General features: G+C 33.8%; 1 protein-coding gene across 2 annotated transcripts; it reads right to left on the bottom strand.

Moving 5' to 3' along the window:
- Positions 1-446: 446 nt before the first annotated feature.
- On the bottom strand, positions 447-12320 carry LOC123312192. 2 transcript variants are annotated; one of them, XM_044896476.1, is made up of 4 exons: positions 12164-12320; positions 5257-5392; positions 1761-1940; positions 447-1094 (listed from the first exon to the last, which is right to left on the bottom strand). In XM_044896476.1, the coding sequence occupies exons 2-4, from the start codon at positions 5390-5392 to the stop codon at positions 712-714; spliced, it is 699 nt and encodes a 232-aa protein (XP_044752411.1). In that variant the 5' UTR covers positions 12164-12320; the 3' UTR covers positions 447-711. The 2 variants fall into 2 exon arrangements, with proteins under 2 accessions (XP_044752411.1, XP_044752413.1); XM_044896478.1 differs by lacking the exon at positions 12164-12320 and adding an exon at positions 10762-10915.
- Positions 12321-12985: the final 665 nt, after the last annotated feature.

Here is a 12985-nt window from a genome sequence, read left to right on the forward strand (position 1 = left end):
ATATAACCAAAATAATTAAAAATGTTAAGAATTTCTCCTCCTCAAACACTCAAGACACATACAGTATACAATAGTACTCTAATGAACTAGATAGATAATTAATATTTGTTTTGCTTGATAATTCTTAAACTATGGACCCAAACTCTTAAACCATAGGCTTAGATGAAGAGATATAGTAGGGATTGAATTGAGTTCACGTTGCAGATTTTTCATGATCAGAAATCTAGAAAAGTCTTTGCTTGTTAAGAAATTCGAAATAAAATCAGTAGATAAGAATGATAACATAACATAAGATGATACAAAAACTGAAGAAAATACGATTTCCCCACAAACTTTGTAACTAATCATTTCTGCTTTTTGGGCAATTTTAGAGCATTTCATTTTAGTTCTTATCAGTTATGAAGACGTACATTTCAGGTGGTTAGGGTAAAATTAATCTGCATTGATTTTGGAGAGAATTTTATTGTTTCCACAATTTGGTAATATTTTCAGTAAACATTGGCAGGGTTTCAAATACGTATAATTGAATAGATTTGTTCTTATTGTTCACAATATTATACTATCATCAATTCAAATCATTTTGAATAAGTTCGCTTTGTACATATCTTAAAAAATTAAACTTATCAAAAAATAAATATACATTTACAATAACGAAATCTGTTTATAGTAAGAATTAACTTTGAAGGTAGAAACTGAAGATTTGTTCACTATTTACAAACGAATTCCTCTATTTGTTGAAGCTACGTAATTCAGCAACTCATCGGAATCTTCACATACAACCGGCTTTTCATGGTAACAGGCAACATCATGCCAAGCGATGCCATCGTTGTAGACGTTGTTAAGGATAGAAAGACAAGACTCGCTGGTTCCATTGATATCGAATTCGGCATTGTCCGGTTGGGGCTGTTTCTTGTGACCAGTTTGTGACCATGGGTTATAGCTGAATCCGTTGGGGGTCCTGTTGGTGGGCGCCATCTTTTCCCTGTTTGCGGACCAGAACCATCCGAACACCTTCTTGGGTTCGAGATCTGGACGATTCTCGCATCCTTTGAAGTCGCAAAGACGACCTGAGGTCCAGATGTATGGTACATCATCTGGAAACAAAAGTAATGATGAGTATATACCGAAATTAAGGATCTCTATGCCCTTGGGACATGAGACCCATATCTTACAAGAAGATAAACTATATAGCTGTCTACACATCTACATCAAACGGACAGCCAGGCCGTGGATTCATACGGCAAGGGTTCTCTGCTGACAAGGAAATGCTGTAATGCCATAAAGAAACCTGCCATAAGCCAATAGGGTGAATCCCCTATGGGTGCTTGGGCATCATGGTATTGAAGGAAATGAAAAAGCCGATGAACTTGAGAAAATGGCTAAAGATTAACACCTGCTGTACCTGAAAGCCTGGGAAAGATCAAAATAAGGCAGAAGTGGGAGGTATATAATTGAAATAGGATCAAGCAAAAAGGTTCATGCCTTGAACAACCTAGACTGCCGTTAATTTCCAATCATAAGTATACAAAGAAATATGTCAGCATCTTGTGTATCGAAAAGAGAAACAGCTGAACACATAGTATGCAAGTGGTGAGAACTGGAGGGCCTATAAAGAATACTTATGGGGAAGCCAATTCTGTATCCTCATTAGGTCTTCTTCGGATTTGTCAAAAGGAATGAGTAGTAGTCTCTGAGAGTCATCCAAACCTGTGCGAACTGAGATGTTTTGCCCAGTTATCATATCGATTAATGGTACTTACTTTGTTGAATCAGTCTGAAGATCATATTATTCTCTTCTTGGGTTTCAAGAGAGACTAAGTCCATACAGTATTCTCTACAGATATTTCTTCCATCTAACCAGTCTACTTTCCTTCCAGCGAGCTCAGGTACATGTCCGCTGAAGAAGTAGTTGTGGCCTCTGAAGAAGAATTGCTTTGGGCCTGAAATAAAAGAATATTTCGATGAAAATTTATTCGGTATTTCGGTCAGTTTTGAAAACTGATCATTGTGTCATTCCATCTTCAATAAATTTATCTTCAATAGTTGCAGAGAAACAGCTTTGATGAGGGATGACCGAAATATTCATATTATTATGAATTTGTTTTTAGATTACGGAAATTTCAAGCTCGTATGACATCATTTATGAATATTCGCACCACTGGCAATATTAAAGATTGTAAATATTTGTTTCTTATATGTGTCGTTATATTATTATTGAGTTGTAATGTAATATGTATTGGACAAATAGACTGGAAGACCATCCTTTCTTTTCCATTACATTCCTATTCTATTCCTCCTTTATAGGGCTTATCCACTGCTGGGAATTATCCATCTCAATTCAGAACGAACAGATAAAAATTTGAGGTGAAATGCATAATTCAAAGATGCTCAACAAGCTGTATATATTCATTGACACGATTAAAAATGGTTTTGAATATATCTAATGGCCTTGAAATCATTTCTCTGGACACAAAACCAATGTGATTTTACCACAATTATAAATTTCATTCCACCGATGAAGCTGTTGGATTTCTCAATAAGATACTCATTATAATATGTAGTAACAGTGGCTGCACGAATGAATTTCTGATATTGCAAATGCATTATGCGAAGTCGTCAATTCAACACCATCTCTTTGGATAACGCAACATTGACAATAGCTCAGATATAAAATTTCATTCACTTGCGACATTCGCAAAGAAATGAAGACATTAGATACGAGACGAATGAGCAGGTGAATTTATGTGAGATACTGTATCACGTACACACAAGAAATCCTTTTCAGAATAGTGGAATAGTTTAATAAACGTGAACTATGAAAATGTAAGAGGATATGCTTCGAGTTTCTCCAATTTTACTGGTAGAAGAAGAATATGATGTAAAAAATCATATATCCGGAACATCTCTTGATTCTCGTGAATCAATCATTGAGATATCTCAATTAGTTAATTCAGTCTTTTCTTTTTATTGCTGAATCCGGTCATACGAAAATCACTGTATTTGGTACACAGGTGTCTTGGACCTTTCATTTGTATATAAATCATTTTCAATACAAATATGTCTCATTGCTCATATTATTCTTCACTGACCATCAATATCAAATAACACGGTAATTTATATCTTTAGCAGTTGAGCACTGGTTTCACTTTCTACCTAATAATTTATCATAGGTTCTTGCTTCTCAGATTGTGGATAAGCAGTAGCGTATCGAGAAAATTGAGGATCATTAGACTTAGGTACCCTTTTATGCTTAATTTTTATGCATTTCAATGTTGTAAGCAAAATCAGCTTTCTATTCTATTTCCCCAGTAGTTTGGTGAGTCGATAAAGATCACTACCTATATGAAGACATTGTGATTTTGATCGAAAATTTCATCTCCTTTGTCGGAATATCTTCATGCAGAGCGTGAAGAATTCTTCTCTGTAATATCTGTTTTCATGTAGCTAGCACTTTTATTGATTATATTAATTAGAAGAGCATATAAAAGTTATGAAACAGATATTTTTCTCAGCTCAAGAATTCATGGTGAATGAACAATATACGCGAATGTTTTGCTGTTTATTATTTATTATCAACTCGTTAACCAACTCTTTTGGTGCATGAAAAGGGGAAGATAAGTATAATTCATCATCATTTTTCATCCTGAGAAGGCGCAATAAAACAAGAGCTATGAACTTCGCGACGATGAGGATCACCACTCTTGACTTTTGGGTCTTTGGGCTGTCCGATAACCCGTCATACTGAATTTCATGTGTCTGCCAAACTTTGATGAAATAATCAGAAAATACAGGTTTTTTGAGTCAAAGCGAAAAGAGGCTCTAATCTCCCCAGGGGTGGATTTTGGGTCGTTGATTATAACGTTTTTCTATATTTTGGCCTCTAAAATCACACGTGCAATAATTCAGTTTGAATTCGGACACCCTGTAGACCTGAATTCCCATTCACCCCCGAATCAAAGACAACGTTTCACACCATTCTTAGGCTGTTTCAAACGAGTGTTCGAAATCCATCTCTGATCAAACCACACAGTTTCGAGAATAGCAGTTATTATTAGGATATTCGAATGAACTTATAATCAGCCTGTTACCTACTTATTCATTCTTGCTCAATTTTCTCATTCGTAAGAGTTTCAAGAGTAGACCTGTCTAGTTGCATATGATTACATGGTTCTATTTCGGAATAAATGACCTACGTGTTTAGCCGGTCGAAAGAAATTAGAAGACAACGCGGTTTTTAAAGGACAATGAATCTGTAGTTGTTAACGCCGCTACTCTACAAGGAACGAACCGCTTTGAGCAATGACAATGAGCCTATGAAGTAATCATTGATTATCCATCTATTTTCGAAGGATGACCTACTGAGTTCGAAGAATGTGGCGAAGTAAAGGACATAACAAAAATCAACTGGTTCCTTTCGATAACTCTGGTTCATTTGATGATCAGAAACTTGTTTCCAATTATTTTCGAAGGGCTTGAAAACATATGTGCATTCCCTGAATCCTAAATTATGAAAAATTACAAAAAATTTCATGACCTGCGTTGGCAAGTCAGGTACAAGGTAACACCAAATTTAAACTGGAAGATCATTTCGATTATGCGAATTTCAAATGCTAATCTAAACCAGAACTGATGAAAAAAAGAAAAGGGATTCAAACATTTCTTTTATAGATATAAATTACCGACTTTTCGATTCTATTAGTTAATTTTTACTTCGAAGGAAAAGAGAATAAGTTAATTATTGTCTCCAGGTCCTCTCTATTCAATTATTACCCATGTCATCCAGAATTATAGCTTGGAATTACTTGGAGAAAGCCTAGCACATCAGCTCAAGATCGGACCACATTTGAAAATTATTTGTCAAATTTACACTATGTATTTTGGGATTTGAGTGAATTTTTCAATTCTCCAATTGCTAAATCGCAACAGTAGAGCAGATATTGTGTTTTAGGCAGGAATGAACAGTGGATTTAATCAGAATTACAAAAATAAGGAATGTACCTAAAGAAATGAGAATTTTCACTTAGAATCTACAATTTTGAAAATACCTGCATAACTGAGTATTTTTGTTTACTCATCACCTCGGCTATTACTAAAGAAGTATTTGTTACTATACTTCAATGGCTATTACCCCCTACAATCTTACGGTCAGGCTGGTCATGAAACTTTCCGAAATGAAAGTTTGAAAAAAATATATCGGAAACAATGAAGCAGTTATCTTGCGCTGTTTTATCGCGTAACTGAAGTAAATATACTCACGATTGGCACATTTTTGTGGGTTTGGCAGTGATAAAAATCTTCCAGGCCTGTTGGAAACCGGCCTTATTTGGTTGATTGCTGGATCTGCCATGGCTGCAGCTGCGAAAGCAGCTAGCACAAAGAGGGCCACTTTCATCTGTAAAAAAACGTATTTATTAATTATATAAATAGGGACTCAAAATCCACCAACACAGCGTTCATCACAATTTTGGGTTCAAAATACGAAAATGTTCCACATCCAAATTGGTAAATTATTTTTAGGTTCAATATTTTTAAGATCTCGAAGTATTACAGCTTTCACTGTCCCAAATCAGATGTGAAATAGAAAAAAGCATCGAGCTAACCAAGTGAACATAATCACTGGTTATCCTACGTCATTAACTTTAAATGACTCCACCAGTCCACCAAATAAAAAGACAAAGAGGCACTATTTGGAAATCCGATGGTTTATTTCTAGAGTATCTCAATTTGAAGAATATTACCTACATATTATAATTAATTCAGAATCAAGCATCTAACAATAAAAAGCCACAATTGACGACTGGATTATAATGTGGAACTATCCTTATTTGAATTCCTTGAAAACATTCTATATTTCTATGCACAAAGGCACAAAGGAAATATTTTTATTCTCAGTCGATGTTCCTAAAGTGGGAAACGTGTTGAACCGCAAATACAGCATTGTCCCATAAACGCATAGTATATGTTTGAACATTAATTACGTGCAAAGCCATTCAAAGATTAGTTCATTTGTTCATTAGAAAAGAGTTTTGTGGTTTATGGGTGCGTGATTATGATTGCTTTCAGGGAAAGTGAACGAGAAAGTGAACTTAGGTAATAAAACCAATCAAGATGCTCCTAAGCTCCTTACTTCTAATGTTATACCCTACAAGGTACAACGAACATCTCCAATAACTAAATCCTACGAGATAACATGAATAAAACCTTTATCGAGGAGGCACCTTATTTATATAAACAAACTGAAATAATTTTCATATGGACCATCTGAATTTTTGCGATCCAATTCAGGGAATTCTGGTTTTCGTATTATTATTCAATAAACAACTTTCTCCACGTTGATCGGAATCTGGGTAGAGCTAATGAAGAAATGAATTTTGTAATAATTACATTGTTTATCTGACGGCGATCTGAAAAATGCAACATTTTGTTTTTTATTTGAGATGTTTTGAACAACAAAGGACAACATTTTGTTCGAATATTTGAATAAGCGTTTCCTATAATTGTACTGGATGTTCGTGAATGTCATGTATTCATAAGTTTTCATGACAGAAAATTTATACAAACATCTAGGAGGTATTTACTCAAGGGTAGTGTTTTCCTTCTTCCCTCTGAATTTTTATGAGAGCTCTGGTAGTTGTGTTGCAACTACTTCAGCCCTATCTGTAACTTCGTGAGATAAGATTTATTGTTCTAATTCGATAACCAATTATATCTTTTGTTGTGTAATTGGTGCATTAGTGCAATCCATCAATCTTCTTGCGAATGCTAGAGGCTGCTCTTGCGAAAGTTTGCGAGCTGGCAGATTAGAAATAATTTCTTGCAACAGCACTAAATAATTGATACGGATTTTAAGACCTCAACCCCATAATAAGGCAGATAATCGTTTTATCAACTCCTAGGCTAGAGCTTTGAAGTTTGAGCTATGCAAGCTGTTGTGGACGTGAGCAAGGAAACTGTAATATACCTTGATTCAAAATTTAAATATTCAAAAAGTATATTCAAGATAAATTCATGATTGATTTGAAGAAAACATCATTCGTAGTATCATTTTATCATATTTTTGATTTCATTTTCTACCCTGATGATAGTCGCATCGAAAAGTTCTTTAAATTGTTTCAGGGTGGCTTTAATTTTGTTGGTATTGCTCGATTCAACCAAGCTTGATAAGATTTCTTGGATATCGTGTCACAAATAATTCTGTTCCACCGAAACTATCAGCCAGATTATTCTAAAATTGTGCACGAACTTTTGTAATGATTTTTTAGAGCCAAATACCAATTTTCAGCTTGATCAAATCTATAAATTTCGAGATATTGGAAAAACAGCAGAAGTTTTGGACCTGGATATGTGATCGTGCTTTCCCCATTTCTGTTCATTTTTTGTTAATTCAAAAAAGTCTCAGAACGAAGGAAATTTTAGAAGATTAAAATTTTCTTTTATCTTCGATTCCAAAATTCCATCACTGAAAATAATAAAGCAAAAACTGAAGGACGTTTAGCGTGACGAAAATATAATTTCAGATTATACCAAGTAGTTGGCAATGACCTGTTGTACTATTCATATATATTGGCTTAGAACTAAGAAATTTTGACCGACGAGCGTTGCTAAAAAATCAAGAAAACAGATTCTCCTATGAATGGTCCTATAAATATTAATGATCCTCCGCAGCATCCTGAACAGGAGAAGATTTACCTTCGTGCAATCTTCGTAAGAATTTGATAAATTGAAGAAGCCGGTATTAAAACCAAGGTCGACTTCATCCTCATGTTGAGAAATCATTTTGAATGTTGTCATGAGGCGGATCTCTGTCTTCGGACTTTAAACCAACACTTTCAATTGACCCATATGCGAAAGAAATTCACCGAACCGTAACAGGAACCTTTTTTTTTTCAACGCCACACTTCATCCGCATTCGGATTCTCGTAATTGGAGATCAGGGAAATTCCCATTCCCAAATGTATTCAAAATTAAACAATCTGACAATTCGGGTGGTTACTGAACAACAAAAGGAGATGAATTGTCAATTGTTCACCTTTTCCTGGATGATTCAACTGATGTGTTTCAATTCCGTGAAAAGTGTGTGTGAAATTCCAACAAAAAAAGCAACAACCAAAGATATTAGTAGGTAGATTCTTCAAGACTACCTAGGTATTTTTAAAACGAAAATAAATTTGAAATAATGCACCTGTTCAAGTTCAAGTTCCAAGTTTCTTTATTTGGTTCATGTTCAAATGGACAAAAGTTTTTCCATCTTATCTTTCAGTTCCTTAAACGGTCTCGTGTACTTACAAGAAGTGGATTCTAATTCATCTAATAATTTTTAACGTCTATTGATTGCGTTGCTACGCTATGTCAATTTGCATTCGTAATTTCTCACCTTGACGGTGACCTTAAACAATGGTAATTTTTACACTCATATAGATATTACCATAAATGTTTTTTGGCCATCTTCAACATCCGTCTCTGAAGTAAATACAGGGTGTTCCTAAATTGAACGTACAAACGAAAAGGGGAGATTCCTTAAGTGAGTTTAAGAAAAAAAAGTCCCATAAACATGGGGTCGCAAACGTTTCGTTTTCGAGATACAGAGTGTTGAAGTTTGAATTGTTTTCAAGTTTTTTTCTCATAGTATCTACACTTCACAAGATATTCAACTGAAATTTGGCATAGATATTACATTTTAGAGTTCTCACCACGTGACATGGCAATTTCGATAGAAGATCTACAGGGTGATAATTTTTCTGGAACACTGCCACCTGTTCTTCTGCAGAACTTTTTTTTGGTGAGCAACTGTTAATTTGAAAAAATGTAAAAAGAAGCTTTGTTCTTATACTAAACTTTTCGGTCTCTTGTAGTTTTGTCGTATCTACCAACGATTTCGAGAAAAAAAATTTTGATTACAAACTGGCCTTCCTATCATAGTTACGAGGATTTCGAGAGAATCGTTCAAAATTTTTTTTTCTCGAATTCGTTGGTAGATACGACAAAACTACAAGAGACCGAAAAGTTTAGTATAAGAACAAAGCTTCTTTTAACATTTTTTCAAATTAACAGTTGCTCACCAAAAAAAAGTTCTGCAGAAGAACAGGTGGTAGTGTTCCAGAAAAAATATCACCCGGTAGATCTTCTATCGAAATTGCCATGTCATGTGGTGAGAACTCTAAAATGTAATATCTATGCCAAATTTCAGTTGAATATCATGTGAAGTGTAGATACTATGAGAAAAAAACTTGGAAAAAATTCAAACTTCAACACTCTGTATCTCGAAAACGAAACGTTTGCGACCCCATGTTTATGGGACTTTTTTTTCTTAAACTCACTGAAGGAATCTCCCCTTTTCGTTTGTACGTTCAATTTAGGAACACCCTGTATTCCCAATTTGAAATTGCGAATGATTCCTGTTTATTCAGAAGTATTTTCGAAAATTTCAGAGAAACAGGTAAGTGATGACATTATTTATTTTAAACTGGAGTCGTTGGAGAGGTCATAAAAGTTATATCAATTATACTTATAATGCTCAGCTCGTGAGTCTTGAACAATTTCTCACAATTCATTGTTTTCAAATACTTTTTTTCCAAAACCTTTTGACAAATATCTATTGTCTTTCAATCACTTATTCCATGACCATTTATAGTTTTTTCCCCTTATTGTGAGCAGGAAAAAGCACCGTGATAGAGCATTCGTTCAGATTTTTTGAAAACTATAAACTTTTTCAGATAAAACGTGAAGAGGAGGATATTTTATTTTCGTGAATAAATTCCAGCATCTCCATGAATGATGGTCACGACTTCATACAAATCCGTCCCAGATCAATCAAAGAATGCTTAAACTCCAGTCGTGCTATTTGCACTATGGCACAAATAGACAACTAGCAAATTATCGAGATGTCCTCGTCAATCAATCATTAAGTCGAGGGTGATAATGAAGATAATCTTGTACCATTTTGCAACGTCTTGCGTTAGAAAATGTGCAATAATCAGTAGTTAGTGTACATTGAAAGGTTAATAGAAGCATATAAGCAGCTCATCTGTTGTTGCTCTGCTGAAATGAGTCCTACACAGTTCAATCTGAACAATTATTTCAATACTTCAATCTAGTACAACTACTACGACGTTTCTTGAAGACATATTGCTTGATTACTGAATTTTATTCTCCGATACTCTTATAAAAAAAATGCTTTGAATAAATTTTAACAGTACTCATATTTGATCGAAAGAAATATTTTGCTTTCGTACAATTTGAAAAATATTCGTCATCAAAAATCATTTTTAGCACATTCACTTCGTTATTTTTTATTTTGCTTCAAAATTTCACCCCAAAGCACCATTTCTGGTGGTTAAAATGATTTTTTCCATCATCCTTTTTGAAACCAGGCATCTGTAATGTCTTCCAACAAATTTTGATTATTTTCTTTAACGTTACAAAATGGCGGAGACGCCGGTTTGTACAATTTTGGTAAAAATAAAATGTTTCGCTCTTTAACTATATATTTTTTCATAAAAAGCGGGGAAAATGAGAGAACGAAAAATATTCATTAGTAATATCAGCTAAAATGGTTTTATAAGTCGAAAATTTGATTGCGATAAACTATCAAAATTTTGTTTATAAGGTATCAGTATTGATATAGTTGGACCATCATTCCAAGTATTTAAAGTATTTTTTCGTGTCATATGCTCAACGAAATTAATTATACGAGTTATTAATCAAACAAGGACTTATGCAACAATCATATTCGAGCTATTCTGTGTACTTGGCACTACTTACATTTAACGAGTCCTATGAATGAAGTAGAAAGTGAAAACACACCCACATATACCACGAGATGAAATCTCGCTGCTATCACTATCCGTACACTAAATCTCAAGAAAGAAACTCGACCAAGCTATATATGACTCGATCATCTCTGAAGTTTGGTGGGATTCTCATTCTCGTATCAATTCGTTCTTCTACCTCTACCTCTACCAAACATGGTTTTTTCATTGATCAACACTGAATTCTAAAACTTTGGACTCAATGTTGAACATGAAAATTTGGTGTTATACCTTCATCCATTTTATGGATATGTGTAGTACCTACTTAATTTCATAAAACGTACTTATTATGTTTATTTCAGTATATCTTTATCCAATGAGCTTTTCTGGACTGGAGAAATTCATCTTGCGCTCATAGGATAGAAAAAGGTGAAATATTTCGCATAAAACTTTTATCCACTATAAAACTTAAACTCAGATCCATTCACAACGTTCATCAGATTTGATGAAATAAATTTTGATAATGTTGCATCTATATTTTCAGTAATAATTTAGAATTGTACGAAATTCCATCTTTAATAAAATAATGCGTTGGGGATATGACGAAAAACCTGACCTTTCGATTTTAATATGCTTAAAACCCTATAAATTTCTTTTATGAGATGAAACATAACGCTTCATCTGATTTTGAGGTATTTACAGTAAGGTTAATCATAATTTATGGTCATTAATTTTCATAAACGTAATCTCGTGGTTCATTTACAGTTTCATAATTATCCTTGAATGAAAGATAAGGAAAACATCCTGAAGAATTCAGCATTTTCACACTGCCACAATTTAAAACCAAATTGATAATAATCCATATCATAAATGGGGAAATTAAGGAAAACATTTTCTCCTTTTCCATAAATATGTTTTTTACAGGAATTGGATATGTTTATGTTTTTATGATGAAAGACTGAAAATACGATTCTTATCCAAATAGAAGATGTTCACAAGATTTGAGCAAAGCATAATGAATATTGACGAAATCTTAAACTGAACTGAGAACTTCTATTTTTCTCTTAAATTTCATTACGAATATAGGTGGTGAAATCGTATTTTTTTTAACTTTAAGCTCTGATACTTGATATCAACTATCAACGATCTGTAACTCTGGAATCATCGAAAGAACAAAATACTTGAATATTTCCTTTTGGAGAAAAAAATTGAGGTGAGATTTCTATTGAATACTGATATAGGTACCTAGTTGAATGGAAGCCTTTTCTACAGATAAATTGGAGCTATCCACATTACTGACAAAGAGGCAAACTTCTACTCATTTTGAGTAGGTAGACATACAAAAATTTAAGAAGGAAATGAATGGTCCCTAACATTGAAATTTTCAAATTCGAAACCTTCAGTGGAGGACTAACCTTAAATTTATCCAGTAAGTGTTGAGGAGAATAACAAAACCCACTAACACACTACCTATCACCGCTGAACATCAAATCTTTCTCAGTCCGTACGAATAGTGCTATATATTGGATCTTTGGTGTGATCATATATGGTGGGATAGGTCTCGCATCCCACTATAAGGATGTTCAATGACCATGTTCAGAATACCCATTGATTTTTCCGATATTGATCGCCGACAAAAACTGCTAACCGAAATTCAATCACTTGTGACCGAGTTAATGAAGCCTGAAGTACAGATTGTTTTATGGTTTTTATTTTTATGGACCCCATTAACACATAATAGTGGAACAATTCGTGAGGAGTCGATCTCGAAAAATGCGTTATTCAAAAAATAATCATGTTTTTTAAGGTACATTATCATCATTTTTCTTTAAAAGAACGAATCACAATTACTTTACCTTCAAATTATCGATACATAGACTTTTTCTTGCATTCAGTTGAAAATCAGTTGATATCGATATGAAAGGTAAACATTTCTGAAGTTTTTTCCAAAGAAAAGTAGTGCAGGGATTTTCCAAACTTTTTCTAGCACTCTTTTTGAGATGATGTTCGAATATTGTAATGTTGTATGGTATTTATGATATTCGTAAAATAAACTCATTGAAAAATTAAGTTTTTCTATGGGCTCAAGAAAAAAAGATATATTCGTTAGAATGACAAAAAGATACATAATCACCAAATTGCTCGTTGGGGCCATGGCATTGTTATAGTTGTTAAAATAATGTCTAGAGAAAAAAATTTAACTTCTTATAAACTGCTAGAATTCTATGTATATTGTG

Source organism: Coccinella septempunctata, chromosome 4 (genome assembly GCF_907165205.1).
Source record: "Coccinella septempunctata chromosome 4, icCocSept1.1, whole genome shotgun sequence".
Classification (NCBI taxonomy): domain Eukaryota; kingdom Metazoa; phylum Arthropoda; class Insecta; order Coleoptera; family Coccinellidae; genus Coccinella; species Coccinella septempunctata.